At 41.3% G+C, this 27,411-nt stretch overlaps 1 protein-coding gene across 1 annotated transcript in view; it reads right to left on the minus strand.

Annotated features, from left to right (window-relative positions):
• macrod2 (mono-ADP ribosylhydrolase 2) overlaps positions 1-27,411 on the minus strand; it is a 424,084-nt gene that overhangs the window by 76,067 nt on the left and 320,606 nt on the right. The window contains exons 7-8 of the mRNA XM_076891831.1: positions 20,542-20,572; positions 10,255-10,328 (exon numbers count right to left, since the gene is read on the minus strand). Coding sequence (XP_076747946.1) covers positions 10,255-10,328; positions 20,542-20,572 — 105 coding nt within the window. The remainder of the gene's footprint in view (positions 1-10,254; positions 10,329-20,541; positions 20,573-27,411) is intronic.

Consider the following 27,411-nt stretch of genomic DNA (forward strand, 5'->3'; position numbering starts at 1 on the left):
TTTTATAACACTGAATTTTCTACGAGGAAGGACAGATATCTGACAGAAAACTCTGGCATGAAAGTGCTGAGAAATCTCATAGCCAGACAGATATGCAAGATAATCAATAGAGTTCCCATTGGAGAATGAATGTCTGCAGCATAACCTCATTCTCTGAGAAAATCTGCTCAGTTTGAGGTTTGCCCTCTTCGGATGAGAAAGTAGAATTACTGCGCATCAAAGGCAGAAAATTGTACCAGATTTGCTAGAATACTTTGGCTCTGTATCCTCCAGATTAGATTTGATGTCCATCAAAGCTTTTATGAAAAACTCTGTCTGTGGTGTTCACATTACCAAGTGAGTGTGCTTTTCATCCCCTAACTGTGAACAAATCTAATCCGATGACTTCACGAAGAGGTACATTTTCATTTCAGCAGTCAGGAGAGACTGTTAGGAGTGATTAAAAAAGTAGCTGCAAACCTAATTTATTTGTTGCAGAAACATGCTCGTGTTGGACATCGGTAATAAACAATGCATTAGGAGAAAGCTGAAGGTGAATCAAAGCAGAGATTTCTGTCTTGATTGTGCAGCATGTGCAAGCCAAATCCGTTGTTAAGGAGTCCAATGGGATGCTTTCACACACTACCCCCCCACAACCACTCCAGCCCACCTTTTATTCAGCGAAGAGGAAGTCATGAAAGCAGAAGACAAGTAAAAAAAAAAAAACCTCATAGCTACGCCGCTTTAGTTATGCTGGTTGAGCAGGGTCAGACTCTGGTGTACTGTCAAAGTTCAGCACATAAATAGTAATTCAGTGCTTCAGGCGAGGAGAACACAGGAGTGTACTGGGGACCACTCTACAGGACGACAGCTTCTTAACAGCCTCCACTGAATGAAAAATAGGAAACATAGAGAATACAGTGATGGGAAAAGGTTGGGCACATCAAATGCTCTCTATTACATCTGTGACGAGGAAGGAAAAGATCCTTTGTCAGCCGAGTAAATGAGAAAGAGGAGTTTAGACAGTTAAAAACAGTAATGAATACTCAGCCTTGAACCGCACAGATGGGCGTTGCAGATCAAATTTAGTCTTTTTTACTTATTTAAAACTGATATATAGTTCAGAATCCACATTAAAATGTTGGCACAACAGAACAATTTTGAGAGCTCTATACTCTTCAAGAGCGAAATTCGACGAGGTTCACACTGATTAGGCCCGAGCAAGGGAAAAGAAGCCGAGTGGATTCTACCAGTGCAAACAACTGAAATAAACAGCATTATGGAGCAGCAGAAAGGCAATATCAGAGATTGCCCTGAGAGAGCGTAATGGAAAAGGACTTGTTCTGTCACAGCCTCTCATGGTGATAGAATGCCACATGCTCCCTTCTGACAGTGTGATATTGGCTTGGCACGAGCTTGATGAATGCATCAGCCATAAGTCAGACAAACCCCAACCCTTCCTGGAACAGCACCCTCTAAGATGTTTATGCCAGGGTACAGAGGCAGACATTGTGTAATAGGACTGGAGCCATTGTCTGAAATAGGTTCATGGAAAGTGGGCATGCCCAATTCCAATTTTAACTATTATTTTGGATGGAAGGTTATTACTTTTTATAGTTGGCTGTTGCTTGGTAGACAGGATGGGCGTTTAGCTGGGGTGACTTTGCAGTACCCCACAGAGAACTAGCCAGACCTTCCTGGTGTTTGCTTGTGGCAGGTGGTGAAGTGAAAGAAAGAGGGGAAGAATGGGCGATGAAAAAAATGAGGGGCAACCTTTCCCTAGGCAGGTGATGACCCATCCCATACCACCTGGCTTCTTGCCAGGGTCAAGCAATTAATGCTGCCCTCCTTTGATTACTTTAGACAGCCTGAGGATACAGGAGGCCAGCGGATAGTGTCCGGTCCAGGAACGTTGCACAAGGCAAAGAGGAGACAGCTCTGAAGAAGGTTCAAGCTTGGGTCGCACTGTTAACATGCAAAGCTGTTATAAACATAAAAAAAATAGGCAGCTTTGCTTAATTATTTGCTCATTTGCATATTTATGTTGTATAAACACACTGTGACGGAGCTTCATCAACCTTTGTTTTTACTTCTCTGCAGTCACACAATTCACAAAACAAATCACAAATTTCACAGAAAATGTTGTAAAACTTTTCGTAACAGGTAACTGTGAGATGGGATGTTGAGATCTAGGATTTTTTATTTTTGTTGACAAGAACAGTGAGCACATAAAATCTTCCACCATCCAAATTGTGGTCCCAGAGCCTTCACGCAGCTTCCCGCTCTATCTATCACCTATTTTACCATTCTGTACCATGTTGCTGAGACTGATTTCTGTAGCCCTGTCGAGTTACAGCATGCACCACTCCTCTTGCTTTGCTGGTTGAGGACCCACAGAAACAGATTTCTCTGTCCATCCCCACTATGGAGATGTTCAACAACAGTCACACACCTGGATAATTTCAATATTCAAAGGCACGACATCATCGCATCATGATCTACCCATAGCTTTCTCCATCTTTCCTTCTTTCTGCTGCCCAAAGAAAGCTTACTGTAGGGATTAGCTCCACCGAACTCAGCATGACTCGAACTAAATCACGCTGTCAACCTTTAACACAACTTTGAAGAGCACCGACACCCTTTTCCGCTTAACCGAATCAATTGGCCATTGCTGAAAAAAATTACCTTGTTAGTCTTATCTTGAATATCCTTGTGTATACTCCTGCTTTGCAAAAGATTTAAATGTAGGTTTATTTAACAGAATCCACCAGAAAAGACAAGCGACTGAGACACAGGCAAACTATTTGTGAGGCCAGTTGATTCAGTTTGAAATTCTGTTATACCTATAGACTCGATGGGGACGCGTGTGACATGACATATGCAATCATTAGATCTTCTGCCATCTCTCTAAATGTGGCAAACCTTATTTCAGAATACAACCTTGGGCTAAAAAGTGCCCTGATCAAGTAATTTATGCTTAGAAATAAAACATTGACTTTCAAATGCACCACCGCCTGAAGCCAGGCTTTGAGGCTGATTTGATCCCCCTTTGAGATGGTGAGAGATATGGCCCATTCCCCCTAATCACATGCCAGAGACTGTGCAATCACACAGCAACAGCTAAAGTAATCACTGTGGTGGTCTCCACCCTCCTCCCTGAACCGAGCCCCAATCCTACAACATCGGTAGCACTGGGAAGGCCTGCTTATGTGATGCTCATACAGAAACGGACACACAGCTGCCTGTAGAACTGGACCCCAATACTCACAGTGAGAGCGTGTTTGTTGATGGGATGGTGGATAATGACTAGCTGTGAATGGCGAAAGAGCAGTGAACTCATGCAGCTACAAATATTTGAACAAGAAGGTTGAACATTGTTAGGTGCTTAGCTCTTGCCTTTCAGCGTCTGAACCCTCGACTAAATGCTGCAGTACATTAACTCACATGTTGCCACATGGTGCAAGCAACCAATGTCCAGCGTCTTTTATTTCTTTCATGATAGTTTTTAAGACAATGCTTTTGTTTATAGAACATAATACATAAGTATGCTAATACGAAAAAAAGAAAGCATACCAACCTGATAACTACAAACAGTTAAGCTGCTGAAATTGATTAGCTTACTGAGTACAAATCAGCCATCTTTCTCTTCTTCTGGTAGTTGGGTAATGATGTTGCTTACTGTATCAAAGCAAGGTGTGTTTGCTATATTTAATTATGGACTATTATGCCTTGCTACATCTCAGAACTTTTAAAATTTGCATGCTCCTCCTCCAAATATAATTGGTAGATGAACTGGTATTTAAATTGTGCTTTTCTACACTAAACCAACACTCAAAGCCCTTTTAATTACAAGCCACACTCATGCTGTGATGAATGTATTTTGGACAACTGGTCCTTTGTCTTGCCCAAGGATAGTTAGACATCAAGCCAACAACCTTCCAACTGGCAGACGGCCCGCACCACCTCCATATATATAGATGCCCCCCAAATATAGTGAACGTACTGTATATACTTACACTGAGTTGCAGGAGATAATGAACTGCTTAAATAATATGTATTCCATTAACATCTGATTTTAAGAATTCAGACTTGCTATATACAATGCAAATGCATGCAACTGTTTTACAAGTTGGATGCTTTACTGTCCACATCCACTTCATAACCAAGTGTTTACAAGTTTCTTTTGCAGTATCGGCGCACACTTCGTTACAGAAGCAATGCTAAGCAAGGTTATTTGTGTGTTCCAGACTTCATGGCTCAGTATCAGCACTAGTGAGTGAGAGGACAGTGGAGTAGTCACAGTGTTTCCCATCCTTTTCTGCAGGTCACAGATATACTACGTAATTATCGTCTGTAATGAGCATTCTTGTGACAACACAGCCGACGATTTTGTTGTTGTTGTTTTTGTTGTCGTCTGAATTTGCAGTACACGACCCGGCTTACTCCTAACACTGCAAACACACATACACAGACAAAGCACCTCCACGGTAAAGGTCTCCATGCTTCAGCATGGGGCGCCGTGGTGTAAAATTGTCTTCAAATAGAGCGAATGAACTACTTGGACTTTGATGAGTCTCCTGTCCTCCTCTGAACCAATAGCTCGACCCACTCTTGCTTTATCACGGTGTGCCAGCCTACCGCTATCTGCGCTACACTAAATCAATTAGCATGTCATTAAGATAGCTTGTTCCAGCACAGTAAGCATGGAGTGGCACTACAGTATCTACAGGACCAGAAAGAGCTGAATTCAGAGGGCATCATATCTTACTGTCCATGTGTCAGAGTGCAGTGGGCTGTGTTTATTGGTGGGCTCGGTGCATGTGTAAAAGAGCACCTGGTTATGGAAGACGTCAGTTTCCAACTTCAAAAACATTGAGGGCTTTCTAGTCGTGCATAAAGAGTTAACATTGTTTTAAGCCTCAGAAATAGGTAGAGCCCATAAAGACAAGTGTGCATTATTGCAGAAGGTGCTACTTGTTAATAAGTTCTGTAATCTGCATTAACGGCCACGGCGATTTAAGTACTTAAGTCGTCACAAACAGCTTATCCATTACTTTCTGAGTGAGATGCAATCAATTCTGTGAGTAGAGTAGAGCTATATTTATTCTTTTATTATTCGTTTGACTCTAAGTGGGGACAGAACATTAATGGAGAATTCAATATTAATCTCCCTCAGTACAGAAAACTCTCAGTCATCTTGCATCAGATACTAAGGTGATCATTCTGCAATTACCAGGAGTAAAGCAACACCTTGGTCTTTGGGCAGAGATAAAGATGATAGGCTTAATCCTCATTCGTGCAGAAAAAGGATTTCTCTCTGACAGTAAGAGCTTCATGCAACCGTTTAGATAAACACTGAAAATACAGTAACATTTGATCTTCATAATAAACTTTTTTTTAAAAATCCCTGACAGCGAGAGGACTTTATCAAAGCTGCGGCTCGCTCTGCAGATAACAGAGCTAAAAGCAAAAGATGTAAAAATTAACTTTGAAGAGTGTCGGTTTACAAACTGAATGTATCATCTTAAATCTATTTAAACACTGAAACTAGGAGTATATAACTTCACCAACCTGAGGTCAAGGGAATCAAAGGGCACACGCCATATTATCCAGAGTGAGTGAGATAATAAAATTGTCAGATCATAAAAGCCATAAAAGATCCATTCTACTGCCGTGGTCCAAATAGCTGCCACTAATGTATTAGACTACATGGTATGCATTAGCACTGGTGCCAGTAAAGTAATTCTCTCAGAGAGAAAACTATTAAGGCATTCATATACTCACTCTAAAGCATTTTCCCGGGAAAATCTGCAGGTGTTTGACAGACACGCATAGAGGAGGAATGCTTTTCTCGGAGGTCAAGCTGAGCTCCTCCATCCACACGAGACAGTATATCATGTGGATGCAGAATTGAGTGGTTAGGCATGTTCTTCTGATCAGGCCGTGTCTCCCTGATGCTCCCAGTCACAGCAAACAATTCAAAGGGGCTAGACGCTGACTTCAAAAGACCACGCTGGCTTTGAACACTATGCCAGTTGCACAGCCCATCAGTGGCACATCAGCATCCTCAAGGCATGCAGGGAGCAAATTTGAGCAAATCACCATCGACTACAGATGCATCATTTGGCAAAGAGTTTTCACTGGATACCAGACAATAAAAAAACACCATGAAGAGGCAATGCAGCAACATAGAGCTCAAGTACCACCCCACTTAGTAGCAGCTTTTGCTTCAATTGCTCTTGGGTCTCAAAGTATTTTCTCATAAAGGGCTTTGTTCATAACTTGAAGCTGAAATGACTGTTTCTGCTGTATTTTCTTTGGCTCTTATTCAAATGGATATCGAGGCCCATAATGTGCCTATTTTTTCCTTCATTATATGATATGTAAACAAGACTAATATATACACATACATGTAGACACAAACAACACTAACATCATTATTCAGCCTGTCTTTCACACACTGAATGAAAGCTTATTGATATCGGTGATTTTGATAAAGAAGTTGGTATTATCTTATTATAAAAAAGCTCAAATTTCTCACAACCGATAAAGCGATCATTTATTTTAAATCTGTTCCCCTGTTTCAGCCTTTTAGAAAGTCGAATAAAATGGATCTTCTCTGATATTTAAAAAAAAAAAAGCTGACTGGATGAGGCTAATGGAACGAAAACTCTTTTGGTCTCTCTTTTGGGGAATTCATTACCATCATAACTGTCACGTATAGGAGACAACAAGCAAGCACCATATATTTAATATACTGTCTGCTTACCCAGCATGCCAGATAAAAATGGTCGCAACGTTTAGATTTTCTAAATACGAACCACACAACATAGCCATCGTAACAGCAACCATCCATCTTATTCAACCGAATGACAATGAACGCCTCAAAGTTGACATGTTGCAGCTCCATCTGCCAAAACCCAGACAGGCTCCTAAGCTGATACGCATTCACGCAGAAAACCACAACCATACAAAGCATACAAAATATTGCATTTATTCGTAACAGACACTTGACATTTGTCACAGAGTCTACAGCCTTAGCTTGAGATGGAATTTATTATCAGGTGTCTTAAATGACAAATGCTACTAAGGTAAACAGATCATTGACAGAACAGGAAATAGGATGTAAACACCTGTTTTGGGAGCATCATTGGCACAGTGGAGTGCTTAATACTAAAGCCCAAACCAGAGTAATGTTGAAAGGTGAAATCTCTACACATCAATTCTGTCCTGAGCAGCACAGTGCAGCAGAGCTTATTACAGACTCTCAATCTGTCTCAAGTGTTCAGACTATGTCAGTAATGCTGGGCTGCGGGGCCCTCGAAACGCTTCATTAAAAAGCTTGGCTATCCAGAGCACATCCGTGGCAGCCAAATAAAGTGTCAGACCGCATTTTTCATCTGCAGATTAAACCTATGTAAGCCTGAATTAAACCAAATTAGATCTGAAAATGAGAAATAAACCAAAGCCAGATGAGTGGAGAGGCATGTCTGCTGTGAGCCGGGGGGAAACCGCTCAAAGGCCATATGGAGGAGTGGGTCTCTAGGATGTCACTGCCTTGGCCCCTTATGTACTTTTTGAAGTCATTAGAGCTTTATGGTCTGTTGTTTACAAATACAAATTCTGTTTCATTAATTCACATGGAATATACGGGGAAGCAGGGACTGAGCCCCTTATTCTTTCATCTGTTATGATCTAAAGAATCAGTTCAGCACTCAAGTATCTCTAGATTAAAGGATCTGTTCTCCCTGACCACATTGAGGCTGTTTATTCCTCCACAATGGAAGTCTAGGTGCTTTCAAGAGTGAGTTTCAATCTCGAATTGGGGCCTTTGTGTGTGGCTGAGTGCATTAGGGCTACACTTTGCTGGCCCGGTAGATAAACTTTCTGTTAATCAATCACACAGTGTCCCGTTCTTTGTTTTCTTTTCATTCTATCTTCCCATCAAGCCCTGCACACACCCAAACATACACACACACCGTACACACACAAAGTCTTCTGCCACCTGACGTTACTGTCTTCTCAGACTTCTATGTGGACAATTACAGATCAATAGCTGCTTGTGACTAAAACCTGCCAGATTCGAATGCCTATAAACTGGTTGCTGTCTACACTTTTACCCTGGCCACGTTAGACGCTCAGCCAACCCACTGTGCTAAAATTCAGCCACACGGTATCTTCTACAAAACATGGCCCCGAGATGACTTGATTCTGTAGACGCCTACAACACAGACTGAGCGTACAGAGCTGGAGATGAGCCGGCATCGCATGCAACTTTGCACACAACCTCTGGATTGCCTTTGAAGCGAAACTGAGAAAGCGAAACTTGTAGAATACTGTACTTTCAAGACTTTGATTGAAAATGTCTTTACGCATGGTAAACAACTGCCCATTCACAATTTTCGAGTTGACAGCACCTAAAAACTGAATCATGTCAATTATCAATCATGCCAACACTGGGTGTGTCTATTGAGTAAATGTTACAGTGATAAATTGCTTTTCTAAACATAGAAAGAGGTATTCATCTTAAGATTTACTGCACTTCAAAACGCTCACATGCTTTTCCTTTGAGCATTGAGAATTCTGTTAGACATGTATTTGGATTCTTCCTGAGCTCTTCAAACAAACAAAATAAAAAAAACATAATCACATCATGCATCCTTCTTTGTGGTACACGAAGATTAACAAAACGCCAGGCAACCGTGAATGAATCTGAATCTGCAAGGAAGCCCTCCTGTGCACGTCCATGTTATGCTGTGCTTCTGGGTAAAATATATCGCTATATTCTCCCAGATCTTATTAAAAGATTACTTTTGGTTTAGTTAGAGTTGAAGATCTACAGACTGTGCTCACAGTTTTGCCAAATACTGCTAAGGGAAGCCTCCGCAGATGTCTCTCACGCCCCCTCCATCACTTGTAAAACATTTCAAACTTGTATGTGGAACATCACGACTACGAAAGTCAGCTTTGAACATTAGCTTGTTATTTACAGTCAGCAATAACCTGGTGGAAATCTTCTTTCTGCCAGAGGCTTGATGGATTCCCCAACTACATGCTACAGGAATCATCAGGCAGCGCGCAAGTGCACAACAACGGCAAAATAATCAAGCAAGTCCGTATCGTTTGGCTGCTTGTTGAGAACATCCATAATACCAGCTGAAGGATGCTGCAGCACATCAAGCTGTGAGTTCTATAAAACACCTCAATCCAAAGTGACAGATATAAACAGTACCACAGTAAACAGAGACGACCCCCAAAGGTTAGCATCACTCACTGACTCACAAGCTGGCAAATGTTCTGCAAAGTCTTAAACAGTCTCCTGACAACTACAAATTTTTTTATCATCGTGGACTAAATATATATTAATCTGTTAAATATCACTTGAAAGTCACGATGCATGTAAACCACCGCCATAAAAGCCACATGCAGCTATCTCCTGAGTTATTATTTTACAACAGTCTCATGGATTTTGACCCTGTTAATTAGTACTAACACATTAGCAATTAATAAAGTACTTTATAAAGGCGATAGCACCCTGGGTGAAGAACTTAAAATTTCACAAAACAAGATTACAACTTGATAATCGGTTCCTATCTGACATCAAGTCCACAGTGTGTTGAAAGCGTGAAGTAGGAGCTCTGTCAGCGAGCATATCAGTGTTTTTCTCAGCGAGTAAAATAACCTTGGCGGTAAAGATTTTTCTTGCAAATGTGGCATACATTTTAGCTCTGCACAATGCAAATGGATGCATTACGGTCATTGCAAATGACAAGAGACGCAACAGATAAAAATTGAAGATGATTGTCTGCTTTCAAGATTTTACCGTTCGTTTAAGATAAACGTGTGAATTTGTGTTTTTGACCAGAGAAATGTGGTAGTGCAGCAGATCTGCATCTGAGCCTTCAGTTCTTGGAAGGCGTGATTATAATTTATCTAAAACAAATAACAATTTGAGATTATTCCATCTGATGTGTTTATGTTCTTCTGGGTTTGACAGCTCGTCCCAGCACTGACCAATTAAACAGTCAACAGACCATTTAAGACCCGATTAGACACAGACTGGCTTTTAATTTGATATGCATGCAGACCAAGCAAGGCAGGTGGATAAGATGTCTGTCTGAAACAGAGACGCATGACAATTGGAGTTCAGTGTTTCTGCTGTGGTCCAATCATCTCAGGTCACAGCAAATCGGCGAACGTGAGAAATAGGCGGTTACTTCACAAATGAGGAAGTGACCTCAGATCGACAACATGAATCATGCAGGCGTGTCCTACCTTATCAGGATTGTCTTCGATCCAGCGTTTTACTGTTTTCAAAGCAATGTCAGCTGCAGGCTCATTGGGAAAGCCTAGACATAAAAAAGGAAAACAAAAAAAAAGTGTCAATACCTGTTGTATACAACATGCAGATACCAGAGGGAGACAAAAACAGACAGGCAAACAAACAGAAACGGATATCTCCAAAGGTAATGGCATTTCTCCTTAAATCAATAGAAAGCAGCACAATCTGCTCGGCACTGGCAGATGAGCACAGCTGACCGTTCAACTGCTGTAGAAGTTTGTTGCCAGATGCAGGGTGAAAAGAAGTGCTATTTTTGGAGGGTGAGGAGAGCAAATACAAGCTACATGTAAAGACACATCTGCAAGCATCTGGAAGTATAAAGCCCTATTCAAGCCCTCACTTCAAGCAGAACTGATTAAGATTTTGTCTTGATGGGGACAATTACACTTAGACGTATGAACTTTTAAGCGATTTTATTTTACCCGCATGCCAGAGTAACCATAAAGGCAGCGTGCCTAACAAGCAATGTGGTTGTATTAACAACAACTGTGCGAGCTGTTGTGATTGTATCGATGGAAAAAAAAGATTGTAACTTTATTAATTTTTAATAAGGGAAGGCTTTGCTAGATGCTGATCTCAGGATCATTTGCTTCCACTGTAGACAACTTCCCAAGTGCAAACAATCAGAATGAGCTATTGACTATAAAACCCTTCGGGCCAGCCTTGCTAAGAGCTAAAGAGTAGACAGTATATGCCATTACCAAAAGAGCTGACAATCTGCTATAGAGCAGTGTTTCAGCTCTCTTCATTTCAAAGTAATAATAGTTGAGTTTGTTTGTCTGTGTCGTTCACACTACTTGACTCAGGCACATTGATTTTAGATCCTCTGCACAAATGCACAAGTTAGTTTGCTGCTCTGTGAGTACAACCTTTACAGTTCAGTATGTCTAATTCAAAGACCACAAGCTAACAGATAAACACAGCTTAATTTTTTCAGTCACAGTGACCCTCTTCAAGATTAAAAACTAGTCGCTCATCTATTGTACAACCCCTGACCTCTGTAAGGCACAACAGGTTATGGGAGACGGTGTCATAGTCTAACGAAAGAGGTCAGGAATTCAATTTCAACCCACATAAACTGATACAAGGGCCAAGCCATTCTTGTAGCCTGCCGGGTATTGAACATGCCACATTTTCAAACACTGTTCCTGTCCTGGGTCATTGCCATGACTGTAGTGCGCTATGACCTATGAAACAGCCTTATAAGCACTGCAACAACCTTTATTTATTATTATTATTATTATTATTATTATTATTATTATTAACCTTTAATCATTTAAGTCAGATGTAAAGAAAAATTAAAAGCCAGAAATCGCTAACCTTACATTTCCTCTACTCTTTCATCGCACTCTCTCAGACCACCTGCTGTCACAGTTTCTCAATAACTATTCTCTAAATGCTTCACATCAACTGCCTTGACAGTCAAGATATAGTGTGCAGTGCTTTAACCCTACCACCTTCACCCATCTGACTGCTGCTGATGTCTCTTTTCCTTACTGCTTCTCTTTCCCTCCCCTTCCACAGCTTGACAGGAGTGGCCGAATTACACCGAGGAGAGAAGAGGGGTTCACTCGCTGCCGAGCCCTTGCTGAGCTCCTGTTCAAGCTCTGGGTGAAGCAAGATGTGAGCTGCATACCGGCCAGCAGTGACAGCCAGTCTGCTTCTATGGCTCTGTTAGACAGTGTCTGCAGACAGTGCACAGCCCCGTTCACAGCTCCTGTCCTTCAAAAGATGCCCCGAGAGCTGTGTGCTCAGAACCTAATCCAGAATGCCAAATTGGTCTGCAGGTCACCTGGCTCTCCCTGTCTCCCAAGCACACTTAACCTTTCCAGTGATATAATTTCTTTTTTGTTTAAATGTTACCTTTTGGAAAAGTGCTACCACACCTATGAAGGAGTAACAACAGATCAAGTAACACAAGCCAACAGATGTGTAGATGACAAGAAAGCTTAAAAAATAGATCCACAAAGAAAACACCAGCTGTTTAGGAAACCGCAGGAGAAAAAAGAGAGGTGTCGGAGAAGTAGAACACAAACAAATGAAACAAATAAGTAAATTGTTAAAATTGTAAATAACTGCCTTTGTGCTCTAGCTCTATTCATCTTAAGAGAGAGATAAACAGGCACACATTATATTTGGAGCTAAAAACAGGTCTAAATCTCGATAATAGTACATGCTGGTCACCAGAAGTGTGGATGGCACTGAGTACATTTAATCTATTCTATGTGGAGTTTCTACAAATGCTTTATTGATTCAAGAGCTATACCTATTAATCATAGCGGAGAAGAAAAGAGGGGCAGAGAGAGCAGTTAGCTGGAGAAATAATGAAAACAGTAACAGGAAGGTGAAATGATAGACTTGGTAGAGATTTAGATGGAAAGCCTGTAAAAGGTGTCAGAGCAGCTGAGGGCAGCCTGGCAGAACGACCCTGCTCAACTGCAACATCAAGGTCAATGGCAGCATTTCGAGAGCTCTCTCATCATTTGTCTCCTTCTGCAACTTTTAACTTTCACCACCTCTCCTCTCTTTGTCCATTTCAGCCTGGCCACGTACGTTGAAACGGCGAGACAGAAAAACTCTCGGTCCACACGTCCAAAAGAGTCTCTCTCAGACCTGCGAGTCACAGCAGGAGTGACAACCCCGCTTCCTGAATGATGTTCAGCTCTGACTCTTTTATATGCTCAAGTACGCACAAAATGACAGAGTTCAGTGTTTTACTTCTCCATCTTCTCCTTTCAACACCTCCTTCTCATTTTTTTTGCCATTTGCTGTGTTGAGAGTTCGGGAAAAACCAATCTGTCAGGTGGCGGGCAGCTGGCGTCGGGCGCAGTGATGGTGGGCCCTCCAGGGTCCCTGCTCTACTTGGCTCGGCTCTCACCTATGCTGGGAATATGCTCGGCTTTGGGAGATTTGTCTTAGTGAGGTGCACTAATGGGATATGTGCAGCACAGCGCCGCTGATGAGGGCTCAGGTGGCGCAGTGTTATTTCTGCTGAAGGCTCCTCTACTTCATCACCAGCACAGGGCGAGGAGAGGAGAGGGGAGAGAAACTTGCATGTACCGTGTAAATAAAAGGACACAACAACACTATTGCGTAACATTGGGATATGCAGTCAACAATTTTGACACTATAGCAGCTACAAGCCAAGTGTTCATCCAGTAATTTCATGCCTTTGACTTAAAGCAGCATCATTGAACTGTTCGAGAAGGACTGCTTAATTTCCTTTTAATTTCCTTTTAGTTAAAGCTTTATTTTTATCCCCATCCAGCAAGTTACATCCATCTTGCGCGTATGCACACTTGCTTTGATGTAGCCAATCGACAGGATCTCCACCCTTTCTTTGCAAAGAAAGGGTGGAGACACTGGTCATATGCAAAAAGCACTTCTTGCATAAGTCCCTATGTCATTTTTCAGGCATATAGTAGGTTGTGTATTTTACATGAATAAAAACCAAAGAAAGTCCCTTGAGTTTGATGTTAAAGCTAAAAATTCAGATATTCTGTTCAGAATGCTAAACAAAAGCTCCCATCTCAATCGCAGTCAACTCTGTAACAGTTGGAAAATAGAAGTTCGTGGTCAAAAATATCCACTCAACTGTAACATGGGAGGAAAAAATATATATAAATGTGTACTCTGCCTTAGGGGAAATTTTGGCTTTAAGAACAAGCAGGCCCATTGCTCTGACTGTTGCCAGCATGGCAGCTCTTTCACATCCTAAATTGACTTTAACTCAACTTTCAGAGTTAACTTTTGCAACAAACTTGTACAGCTAAGGTGTTTTTTCCTGTGGTGAGAAGTGGATGCATCACCTGATAAAGTGAGCAGTAGAAAGTCAACAAGTTGAATACATGTCCGGGCTATGTTACATTCCCATTTTTTATTTGCAAATGCATGGGTAGCCTTGTAGGCACACACTGCAGATCACACCACTTTTGCTTTTCCTGAGTGGGCTTATATTGTGCAGAGAATACCACAGCCTGCTGTTATTTTAGGGCTTCATTATTTCTAGTGTTTCTTTCTCTCTCTCTCTCTCTCTTTTTAGCACCTAGTCTTCTGATTTTTTTATTTTTATTTGCAAGGATATGGTGCCAACAGATAACAGAAATGGTGAAGTCTGATAAACTGAGGCTGTATGATGTTTGAATTCCTCAGAAATACAGAAAGTGCAGGTTTTCTCCCCTTGAGGCAGAAACTGTATTGTTGGTTCCACTCTCCTTCTCCACAGCTGTAGCTGGTCAAGTTCATGTCTCAACACTCGTCATTCATTTTGATGAGCTGTCTACCTTAAAGCTGTATATAGCCCGAGGCTGAGTTAGCTGGGGCTGGCAAACTCACCACAGGTGTTGGAATGACAGTAAACTACCATAGCGCAAAAAAAACAAGCACAAAACAAACATGCGAATGTTTGACCATGCGTAATATTCTGAATCACCAGGTATACATTTCTAGTTAAGTATTGTGTATTTTTTTTAATTAGTGTTATTACTTCTCAGCTCCATTTTTCTCTTTTTGTAACATGTAAATGCTCCTTTCATAGCTGTATTTTTAACAACAGTAATAAAGCAATTTCCCTGCAGGGATCAATACAGTTTTTTTTCCTGATTCTTCTTCTTCTTATATTATGTTTGGAACAGTGATCTGTACTTGTTTTAAAGGTCTTTGGCAAGATAACGCCTCACAGCTTTCCTTGAAATATCTTAATAGTATTTTTTATTAAAAAAAGGACTTTTTATTGCTGTTGTTTTCAATAAAATGTTGATAGCTTTAGTGCTATTATTAAAGATAGCTGTAATAAGAGACAGGCAGGCTGGAATCATTTAAGCTCAGTATAAAACAATGTAGATTAGGTGGATGTGGTTTGAACAGTAGAAAATCATTAAGCGTAGCACAGCTGAGCTCTGCTCTAGTTGGAGGCATCAATGCTGTGCGTTCATCTGAAAAGTGAGCGGGGGAACAGGGTAGTCACCCCATCAGGGCCCAGTGGAGAGGTGAGTTGACCCGGGGTGGAGGACAGAGTAGCGCCCCAGGACTCTAGACGCCATTGCGTGGGTGTCAAATGGCCCGGAGCTGCTCCTACACTAACACTGGGACACGACAGCAGGGCTGTGACCATGACCGACTTTGCAGCCCACAGAAGGAGACAGAGACAAAGAGGGATGGGAGGGTGTAATGTGAGGAAGAGAGGCAGGGGAGGGGGGGAAAGAGGTGAGAAGAAAGAGGGCAGAGCACAACAGCTGATGACCTTCCTTGGAAATAATCCATGTAGGTGATAGCATGCTTTGTCCTACATGCTAAAATTAACACCCGACGTTTTACTTTGTAAAAACATTCTGAGAAGTTTGTGGAATGAAAAAGTTTAATGCTCGAACAAGTTTCACAAACCCTTAAATCTATTGTCCTGTGGGTGGGAGGTGTTTTTACATTTGGCTTATCATCTGTGAAAAGTGCTGAGAACAAATGCACATTGGGCCACGGAGATCTTGCTTTCTTTGAGCACACACTCTGCTGCCCACTGATACAACATATTGCTCCTACTGTATGGGCCTTGAAATACCAAAAACCCAGCTAGATTAGGCTTCATGTATTTTGAGAGAAGGGGGAACCTGCCTGGGCCATTTCTGGCAAGCTAGCAGCAAGCAATCACTGTTTAAAGATAAGGTGCATGAATGTCTCCAGCCCTCCTAATCCTAGACAGGGATAAAGAGAGCCAGACCATGATGCTGGTTAGAGAAAAAAAATCTTAGCTGCTTGACACCTTTGATCTGGACGGTACAGCGGGATGGCAGTGTGGACATACCAGTAGAGCTTTGGTGGATTACATCCACATATCTCCCACAGCCACCAGTCAGTGCTAAAAGTCCTTTGTCAACAAATCTCGGATCAGTTACAGAGACAGATGAGCCAGAGGTGAGGGGTTAGCAGTAAACAGGAAGATATTTGTCCAAAGAAGAGAAGCAGCTTTGCCACATCAAGCGCCTCTGATTCTTTTGATAGCATTATAAATACATGCGTGCAATGGCTTCTTATCCAGCAAACAGCAGAAGTAATATACGTGTCCTTGCTTATAAACTGCATGCCTCATTATGGGGTTGTTGAAAAGTGCTTTTTCAGCACTGCCTAAGACCTGATCTGCACAAGGTGCAAAAGTCTAAAATGCATCTGAAAATAGTTGTTTTTTCATATGATTTTCCTTGTATGGCTAATAAGACAGACTTGTCAGGGAGAACTAGAGACAAGAGGATGCATAGGAGGAAGGACAGAAAACAAAAGGATTGCAAAAGAGAAAATGACCTCTCTAAGTCGAGGTAGTTGGACTCTTGGCACTGATCCTGTGAGACGTTGAGAGGTGTCTCCTCCGTGGAAGGAATAATCCATTTAAACCCAGGTCGCACGGCTGTGATTGATGTGCAAACAGAAGCAGCACTTAATAACCTCTATCATGCTGGGTGACCTCGTGGCCCACGGAGGGCACCAGTTTGTTTATGGGTGGTACCTCCGACACACTATCGGTGCAGAAATTCTGTTGTGGCTAATGGGCCGGACTGAGGGATTGGACTGTCAGCGCAGTGTGATCTCTCATTTTTCTTTCCAAGCGTCTGAGGTACCCCCTGCACACCTCTACTACACCCAACCTCCCTGTTCTGCCATCATCTGTCAGTGGTGACTGAGTCTTCGGGAATATGGAGGCGTGAGAGAGGGTGTCAATTAGCATTAACTTTCCCTGACAAATCTGTTTGTCTCACCACAATGGCCTTGGATAACTTGTTCCTGATTCCTCTGTGTCACGATGTTTGGGGCACAGAATTTGTTTTCTTGCTCCAGTTCAAGTGCAGAAATAGGTCAAGCACGTGTACATAAGCATAGTACCTGCATGACCGTGAACGCATACTCAAAATGATGCACATTCAACAGAGACAGAAAGAGATTTCTTTTTTTAGAAAAAAATCACAGGCAAACATCGGGATCGGGGAGATGTGACTTCCACGCTAAAGAGCTTTTGTTTATATTGCTAAAATGGAAGCTGACCTTAAAGGTTATCTAAAATGCACAGAAAATGTCAGAACTCCTGACAAGAGAGCAGAGGCCCTTTCAGAATATGGCAGTACTCAGGGGGCACGCAGAGGACTCGGAGAACAACAACACAGCTCTGTGCTATCTATACTGTACTTCCTTTGAAAGTCCCTCCTCTATTTGCCCTCTGCTGTGTGAAGATCTTTAGTCTTAATCAGCTGTTGTTCTGTGGAGATCTAGTTATGGAAGCGCTAAGCTGTTTATTTATTAATCAGGCTGTTTAATCCCCCCTCCCACTCCACTGCATGCTTGGCTCTGCACAGACCATCCTTTTGATGCGAGGGGGCTCCTGGTGGTGTGGTATGACAGGCTCCCACTGGCAGTGCAGCACACAGTAGCACAGTGAATGGCAATAAGTGGTGCCCTCGTCAGCGGCGCGCAGTACAAACAATGACCCCCACTCCACTCTCTCCCCTGCATGTATTTTCACTACCTTTGTGCCACTACAGCTACTCTACTCCATATTTTTGCTTTTAACACAAAACACTGTATATAACCATTAGCTGATGCACTTCACTATACTTCTTGAATTCAGCTTGTTGTGTAATTTGTTACGTCACGAGAAGTCAGACACTCGTGTTTAAGCGGATAACATATATTTTGCAGGAAGAGGAAGGAGAGTGGACTAAAAAAAGAAGAAGCCCCTGTGAGATGTGTGCATCGGCAGGTGGAACGAAACATAACATCGCAGAAAAGATGTGTGTGTGTGTGAACTGCAAAAAAGTGACAGGGGGAATTTATTCAAAATCCCAAATGGGAAGTGTTCTATCAAGAGCATAATTAAACGTCTTGTGATTTATGAGCACGCTTTACTAAAGACTGGTCTTTATTAACACACATATGCAATAGCGCGTGTCAGGATAGCTCGCCACTCGGACTATCTTTTATCTATGCCGGGCAGTTTCAGCTAGTTTTATGAGCACTGCCAAAGTTTATCAGGCTCTATAATCAGTACTTTGCGTGTAGTATTTCAGAGTGCAACAGCTGGCAGTTAGTTATAGTCCAGGTTTGATAAAGGCAGAGGAGTAATGGCTTTGGTTGGAGAGAAAAACAAACAGATGTAAGGTACCCAGCATGTGGGCAGAGGCTTTTTTTTAATGTTCCCCAGGGGCTGTAGATGAATCATTTTATTTTTGCATACTGTCTACAGTTGGAAATCAAAACACAAAACTCAGACTAAAACTTAATTACTTTGTTTTTCATTAGACGTTTAAAAAAACCCAAAGAAATATGGAAAGGTAGAGGCTTCTGTGCTTTCACTAACGGACTAGGACTACATCAATAACTAACAGGTTTAATCAATAACCAAACTGTCATTTTTCATACAGAAACAATTTCCAACCATAGTCGTGAAAATTAGCTCATCCGGTTTGATCTGTGTCTTCACATCACATGTGACATGTTTGTTCAGGACATGAAACGGCAGCACAAATCTCTGGCATGTCAACTGGAAACGAGTCAGAACCGCCTGAGTATAATCACAGCTGAATGCACCTCTCAAGCGTCTGCACAGATGATTTTCAGGGTGTGTTTTACCAGCTGAATGCACTCTGTTTGCAAGTTATGGCAAATACTCTAGCACTGTAGAGACATGTGCCGCTGAAATGCACAGCAAATCACAAATAAGGTGCTCAACTGTCACTGATTATCAACATTTCATCATTTTCTTTATGAGCTGTGACCGGATAGTTGCACCGACTCACATGTGCACTACAGTCCAGTCCCTAGCTTTTAATTAAATCCAGTCAGTGGCTGTTGATGCTTCGCTTACAGTTTGAGATACGGCTTCAAATGTCTGCATTTTAAATAAAAAACCAGCATCAGGTCTTAATAGCACACTCAAATAGCTCAGATGTGTCTGTGCTTATCTACACCAATGATGTTGTTTAAAAAATCCTTTTAAATTAAATTCACACAGTGAAACAGCTGTGGAAGTAAGCTGCAGTAGGTTTAGTAAATTAGGTAGCTTTTATGTAGCTTTATTAGAACAACAACAGCTGCATAGGTGTATATAATAAATCTGAGCGAGGTCAACCACATGAAGAATAGTACAGAAAGCACCGGAAATATAACTCCCCAACGTAAAATGGACAAAAAACAAGTATCATCTAAAATGATCTGAATTACCGAGGAATGTGAAAGGAACTATCCACCCTTTGGTGTCATACATTTTAATTATCTGGTTTTCTTTGCTGTTTTCAGAAGAAGGTTTCGAGGGCTTTTGAAACTTTTGTTAGTTTTGCTTTCTGTGGAAAAGGATTCGAGTTCAATATGTCACTTTTGAATTCGCATTACACTCGGCACGTGGACATAATAAATGCTGTGTTGTATGCCTATTGAGAGCGCGAACAGTGCATGCACATATCTTGAGGAAACAGTGTTTGTAAAATTGGCAGCACCTCGTCTTGTGAAATGATCAGAGGCACTTATCGACTCTCATGAGATCCCTGCCTAAAGAAGTATAGACCCAGAATCATTTATCAGTTGTTGCCTCGCACTGGCATTTTTTTAAATTGGCAGAATACTGTAGGTATCTGCAATTACGCATAACTTTACAGAGCAGTTGTGGCTGCTTATGTGGAACTACATTGCTGCTAATAGTCAGTTGCAAACAACAGAAATTAGCATGTTAATTAATCCTTACACATTTGGCACCTACTGCAAGTATTGGAGCTGTATGCAAATTCATAAACTGTACAGTGTACGGTGTGGGGTAAAAACAGGCAATTTAAATGATCAAAAGAGTCAAAGAATCAACATGTTTTCTTGCATTTAACTTTTTTTTATCTTCAAAACTCAAAAATTCTGTTCATATCAACAAGTCTGGTTTCTTTTCAGTGTGACTTTAAGTGTAATGAGCACATCAGCTCTCTGCCAGCAATGCCTTGCAGCTTATTTGGCTTGATCTCATGAAGGTGCATAAGCAGTATTCAGTATTCTTCTACGTCCTGCCTTTGTGCAACATGGTTTAAGGTGAACTTGTTGGTATATTTAGTATTTATATCTAAGTAACCTCCGCCCTATGTGCATCATTTTAAAATATTCAGCCACAAACTGGGGAATATGAGCAGCTTGTTATCATTGAGTTGCACTGAAAGAACAAAGCAAATGGATAAAAACAGAAATAAAAGAAGGGAGACTGAGCTTACCGTAGATGCCTGTGGATATACATGGGAAGGCCTGCGCAAAGAGAGAGAGAGAGATGGAGAAAACAATCAGCATGATCACACAAATTAAGACAAAAGTAATTCCTCTTTGAAGCCAAACGTTTAATTTTGTAGCAGAGGAATTCAAACGTCATCTACTGAAATAAAATGTTGCACGACTGCACCCATCTGCGTTAAACTGTAACTATTGTCAGGCATCTACTGTACACTTGTATGATTGCCATTTACCGCGACTGCTTCACTTGTTTATTCCCAGGAGCAGCAATTTCCACTAACATTTGACGAATTCCCTGCAGTGACGATGCAGAAGTGTGTCGTAAACCATATTCCAGCTTCAATGCAAGATGCATAAATACAAATACTGAAGTGAAAAAGAACATTTTCACAGGACTCTGTGAAGTCCTGGGAAAAACTACAGTACAAAACAAGATTCAATAATTTGTTTGGGCATTGACTGGCCCATTACAATACCCTGATTCTTTTCTTTATCAGCCATTCTGTTGTTGCTGGGCTTTGGATGACACTTTGAATACTGGCCAAGCTTTAACTGTTGGATAATTATCCTCACGTGTGAAAACGTTGGTGTCCAGAGTTCATGGCTGACTCAAAGACCACAAGAGTCCAAAATCCTGTGGCTGCAGAATAAGCCCAAATCATCACCCCTCCATCATTGTGCTTGACCGTTGGTATGATGTGTTTGTGCTGATATGTTGGGCCAGAAATGATGTTGTGCATTATGACCAACAGCTCCACATTTTCCTCATCATACTGCAATGCTCTTTTTAGAGAAAAGACAACCCTCCTCCTGACAACCCTGCCAAACAAACCATACTTCTTCAGCTTTTTTGTAATTGTTCTGTCATGAACTTTAATATTTAACATGCTATCTGGGGACTGTAGAGTCTTAGATGCACTGCACAGCCTGACCTTGGGATGAATCTGCTAGGACGACCAGTCCTGGGAAGATTGTGTTAACAGACACCTGAATGCTCCAGACCAGCAAACTACCAAAGCACATTGCTGCTATTTACCCACTTTATTCCTACAGAAGATTAAGGATATACTTAATTTTCCACAGAACTGCATAGATACACAGTATACTTTTTGTTAGCATCCAAATAAAAGCTTATCAAACATCCCTCTTTACACACATATTTTATGTTTTTTAAGTTCCATCTTTGACTGTTATACCAATCACTGCATTATAATGCATGTATTATATGTATACTTGATGGCCAGTATAGCTCATTATGGAATAGTGGATTTCACATCTTATTAATCATGACTATCCAAATGAGATCGACCTTGTCTGTCACTTACTTTTAGTGTCTAAGGTTTAAGTGTCTTTGATGTCAATACACAGTCTGTGACTCGCAGACAAACAAACTTTATTGTGAGTAAAAATACAAACTGCCAGCAGTGACTCAGTTGTGTTAAAGTAGCAACAAGGGCATCCCAGCAGGAGGTTTTTTAGTGCATGATGATAAAGCTAAACACAAAATCCCAGTAATCGCTGCCACATTTGGATCAATAGTACAAATCAATAATATAGCAGCCACCAAACTGCAGGAAAGCACATACACCAAACAAAAGAGACATGTGGAGAATGAGAAGAAGGATAAATAGAATTATCTTCATGACCCAAAGAGCCAAAACTAACACATATTTATTTATGGACGTCTTTTCCAAAAAGATTATAAAAAGTAACCACCTTGTAATAGTTCTGGCTTTGCAGCACTTTGCAGCAGACATATTATTCAAGCATGGCTTTATAGCTGAAAATAGTTTCATTACTCTTTACTTCTGTGAGCTAATATATTATGATACATAGGCCTTGCTATAAGCTCCCCTATTTCACATTCATCTTTTTAAGCATATTAATAAACACTAAAGAGAAAGAATTTTTTTCAAAGGTCCCATTTGTCCTCAAAACAAGCTGAATACGTGCTTTAGTTCTTGCATTCATCAAAAGGCGTGGCTACAACATTAATATAATAAGATGACAAATGAAGAAAAAAAAGGAAAATGTTTCCTCTAGCAGCTTATAAAGCTGGATGAATATAGAACAACAGAACAGCACAGAGATTAATCAAAGAATAACACCCGTACGTCAAGTTCTCTCAGTGCCAAAACTAAGCCCAACAGTTTGCTTTTCTCACACTGACCCTGTCAAGTTGCATTTAGAAACAGGCTGTTTCTATTAGCTGTGCCAAGATCGCTTCGTTTTAGAAATGAAAACACGATTAATAGATCTGAAAGAGAACGAACCATACATGTCTCCTCATAGAGTGATTATACAAATGCATTAATCAACGCATTCATCTTCGAGCCGTTTCAACGTATAGCATTAAGAAAGCAAATAGTTAATTACAAGGACAAAAAAGATATTCAAATTTTTTTTTGTTACTTCAAAGCATCACAACCTGTGACTCTAGCTTTGAAATGCAATGGTCTGTTTTTCCTTGGTTTGGTTTAAGAGGAAAGACTCTGTTTGCATTCTTATTTACCAGTTTTCAGGTTCCGCCTGTCAAGGTAAATCTTTCTTCTGTGGGCTGATTTAAATCTTTTACTGATGCTTTGACCTTTCCAGATGACTGTCTGGGTCTGACACAAACCACAGATGATGAAGCGTGGAAAAGCATGGCCGTTTTTAGCCCTGTGCCAGGCTCAGACCGTGGCACGCGCAGAGGCATACTGAGATTAAAAGTGCAAAACTGTTACATATATCCTAACACAACAAACAATATTTCAAAGAATTACTGCGTGCAAATAGGATTACTTATAATAGACTGACTCATTAGAGGCACGGAAAATCAGAGTATCTCAATTATAAAAATTGATGACACTTTTACATATAGGCAATAGTCTATTGAAGCTGGAATCTAAATTACCCCAGCAGAAGAAAACGATATGAAGGACTATCATAATAAGGAAAGTTACTTCCTGTCAGTCAGCCAAGGTGATCCTGAGCCAGAAGCCTCGTTATCCTCTCTCAGCTTAAAGGCCAAAGTGTCAGTCACCTGACGTTGAACTTCTGCTCTGATTGCACCTTTAACATATAACAGGCTGTGGGAGTGACGGCCTATCAGCGTAATCAATTAAAATCCTTTTTATTAGTTCCTTGGCTGATCCATTAAAGGACTATTGATCACGCTGGTGTGAAATTGCACCAGGTAATCACTTAATGGGATGCTGTCAAAATGTGACACCACTGTGACACATTCATTTATTTGTTTGAAGGGCATTTGATTGCAAGAGGGAAAAGTAGTACACAGTAATGTGGAAAGATTTTAAGCACTTTACGAGGGTTAGATTCATATTCATCACTCAGCAACGTCAGGGAGTTGCCTAATCGGTCCAAAAATCAATCAGTAGCTCGACAATGACCCCAAGCATGCAGCCGGAGTGTTTTCTCAGATTCTCAAGGATCTCGAGGATGACATGGAGAGACAAACATTCAAAATATCTGCCAAATATTGTACCTCGAAACACTGCAGCCAGTGCCCAGAAAAGACCCTTTGCAAAACAATGACACAACCTATTTATCATAAAATGAGCTCAATTTTTAACCTAATATATAGGGAAACAATGGAAGAACTAGTATACAGATTTAATCTGCTTTAGTAACATATTCAGTCAAATTAATGCAGAGTGATGATTATGGCGAGAACCTTAGATGAAAATGAAATGCTACAACATGTCTGTGAACGTTCTCAGTCATCCAGGTCATCGTAGTCTAAGCAGCGTCTGGACTTCTTTAGGTTTCTTGAAGACGTTTCACTTCTCACCTGAGAAGCTTCTTCAGTTCTAAGAGCAACTGGTGGAGAGTCCCAGATTTTAAGCACTATGGGAGTGTCCCCAAGAGGGTCATGGACCCCCTATTGATCCTCTACTTAATCACACAAGCCAAGGTGTGAAAACGAGTGTGGGTCACAATCAGCCAAAGTTTCAGCTCACTGTGAAACCTAGCCCCACCCTATCATGTGATTTACTGAGGTCAAATGGCCCAGGATGTGAGTGGGTGTTAAGGCATTTGGGAAGGGATCTCAAAACTGGATTATAGATGGCAGACACTTGGTGTCGTAAGCCACCATCCCTGTTCAAAGATGGTCGTTCACAGTGAACATAGATGGCTTCTTTCACCCCTCTTTCAAACCATCTGTCCTCTCTGTTCAAAATGTGAACATTGGCATTCTCGAAAAAGTGACTTCTAGTTTGAATGTTACAACATTCAAACTTTAGTTAGGTTTCATTTTTAAGCACCCCTCTGAAGGACACAGAGAAATGGTTCTGCAAAATGAAGGGCTTGTCTTTTTACAACTGCATTACATTGGCAATGACACGAAGAGCTCCTGACATGAGCTGCTGCTCATGTTCTTGATCAAACTTAATTTAGGTTGTGATGAATTTTCAACCACCAGATGCAGTTGATACAAGCCAGGTGATAATTTAATTAATGTTTTTAGATCGTAATATACATTAATTTAAGAAGGCAATGCATTTCAAAACCAGGTGACAGAGGATGCTAAGAGGAGTGACCAGCAGTTGAAGTACTTAAATTTCAAGCAACCATTTTCTGTCAAATGAATTAAATGCAAATCTGTCATTTGTCAACACAAACAAACAAACAAACAAACAAAAACCTGAACATTTAAATCAATGACAAAACAGATTTCATTATATCTGTATTCTACTCATTCTGTGAATTAGTCATTTTGAACATGTTACAATGTTAAAGAGTGCTTTATGCGTTTATACGTTTATCTCAGCCTTGGCTTGGTGCCAAGGCTGAGATAAACGAGGAGTTATCTCATAAAGAGGAACAAACAGTACTCCAAGAACAGACAAAGCCCAGCAGAAACCTTGAGGAGGAGCTCCATTTGCCCCCACCCGGGAAGAGCCTCAGAAAGGAGAGACATCCATGGCATCTGAGGAAGAGCCTCAGAAAGGAGAGACATCTAAGGCAAGAAGAGGGGTCCCTATTTGCCTCCAACTCTCTCAACAACACCAACGACCAGGACAAGGGACCACGACCTTCCCCAGTCCCCCAAACCCCTGACAGGCCATCACCCTCCTCCCCCTCCCTTTCTCCCTCCTCCCCACACCTGAAATTCACTGAGGAGATGATGGAGCGGGTCAATGCTGGGCTCAGATCTACCCCCCGTCCCAATCCCTTTTTGTCCCCCATAAACCCCCCACCAGAGCGGCCAAAGGTTCGCCATCGAGCCCCACCCTCAACAGAGCAATCGAAGTCACATTGCCCAGCCTCGCCCCCCTTAGTTCCTCTTCATGCCCTGTCTCCGCAGTCTGATATGTGATATGTGAAGGGTCCGGGCTGTGAGGATTATGGCAGTGATGACTTTTCCCAGGAGAAGCTGGGACCCTGTTTACTAGAAGGTTTTAAAATTTCTGTACTTTTAGGTGACAGGAGACATGTGGCCTGGTCAAAACACAGAGAGCTGCACTCTAAAAGATCTTTAAACATAGTAAACATACCTTGTGTGCCACAGACTGCTCCCAAACACGAGGGGACAAGTAATACCTCTAAAACACTTAAGTTGGCTTTATTAAACATTAGATCTCTAGCTGGGAAAACATTTTTAATTAATGATTTAATCACTGAGCACAGCCTTGATTTTATGTTTTTAACTGAAACTTGGTTGGACCAAAGTAACAGTGGAGCTGTTCTCATCGAGACGACCCCTCCTAACTACAGTTTTATCAGTGAGGTCAGGGCGAGCAGGAGAGGAGGAGGGGTTGCTGTCTTATTTAATGAATCATTTCAATGTAAGCAGCTATCTCCTGGAAGTTTTCAGTCTTTTGAATATGTGGCTTTACAGCTGAAGGCCCCATCCAAAGTTGTGTTTCTTAATGTTTACAGGCCTCCCAAATACTGCACAGACTTTTTTAATGACCTCAGTGAACTGCTGTCTGTGATCTGTGTTGATTTTGACTGTAATTATTGCTGGGGATTTTAACATCCATGTGGACAACCCTCAGGACAAAGGGACTAAAGACCTGAGTAACACTCTGGGCAACTTTGGGCTGACTCAGCATGTAACAGAGGCCACACATAATAGAGGACACACTCTTGACCTACTGATCTCCAAGAGCCTGAGCATTTCAAAGGTTACTGTGTCTGATGTGGGCCTGTCTGATCATTACTGTGTTTTCTTTGAAAGTAAAATCTCAGCCCACACAAATATATCAACAACAGTGATCACAAAACGGTGTATAACTGAACACAGTAGTGCAATTTTTAACCAGGTCTTCCCATTAACACCTGACCTGCCCAGAGGGTCAGTCAATGAGCTCGTCAATAGCTTCAATGCTAACATGTTAAATGTAATGGACACTATTGCTCCCATTAAGGTGAAGGTTATCTCTGGAAGGAAAAAGTCTCCATGGAGAAACTCCACACTGGTGAAAAATGAAAAAAGAGAGTGTAGGAAAGCTGAGCGCAGATGGAGAAAAACAAACCTCCAGGTTCATTATGACATTTATAAAGAGAAACTTCACAATTATAATTTACAACTGAGGAATGCAAGGAGGTCCTACTTCTCTGACATCATCACTAAAAACAGCCATAATGCTCGGGTCCACCAAAAAACTGTTTAAACACCATGAAACAGTTTCAACCTATTAACAGCAAAGACCTGGAGGACATCTTAGGTCAACTGAACTCCTCCTCCTGCTGTTTAGATGTCCTGCCAACAAGTTTTTTCAAAAAGGTCTCAAAGACTTTAGAGTCAGACCTGTTACAGATCGTCAACTTTTCTTTATTATCAGGTGTGTTTCCAGAATCACTAAAAACTGCTGTAATCAAACCTATACTGAAAAAGGACAATCTTG

Source organism: Maylandia zebra, linkage group LG13 (assembly GCF_041146795.1).
Source record: "Maylandia zebra isolate NMK-2024a linkage group LG13, Mzebra_GT3a, whole genome shotgun sequence".
Classification (NCBI taxonomy): domain Eukaryota; kingdom Metazoa; phylum Chordata; class Actinopteri; order Cichliformes; family Cichlidae; genus Maylandia; species Maylandia zebra.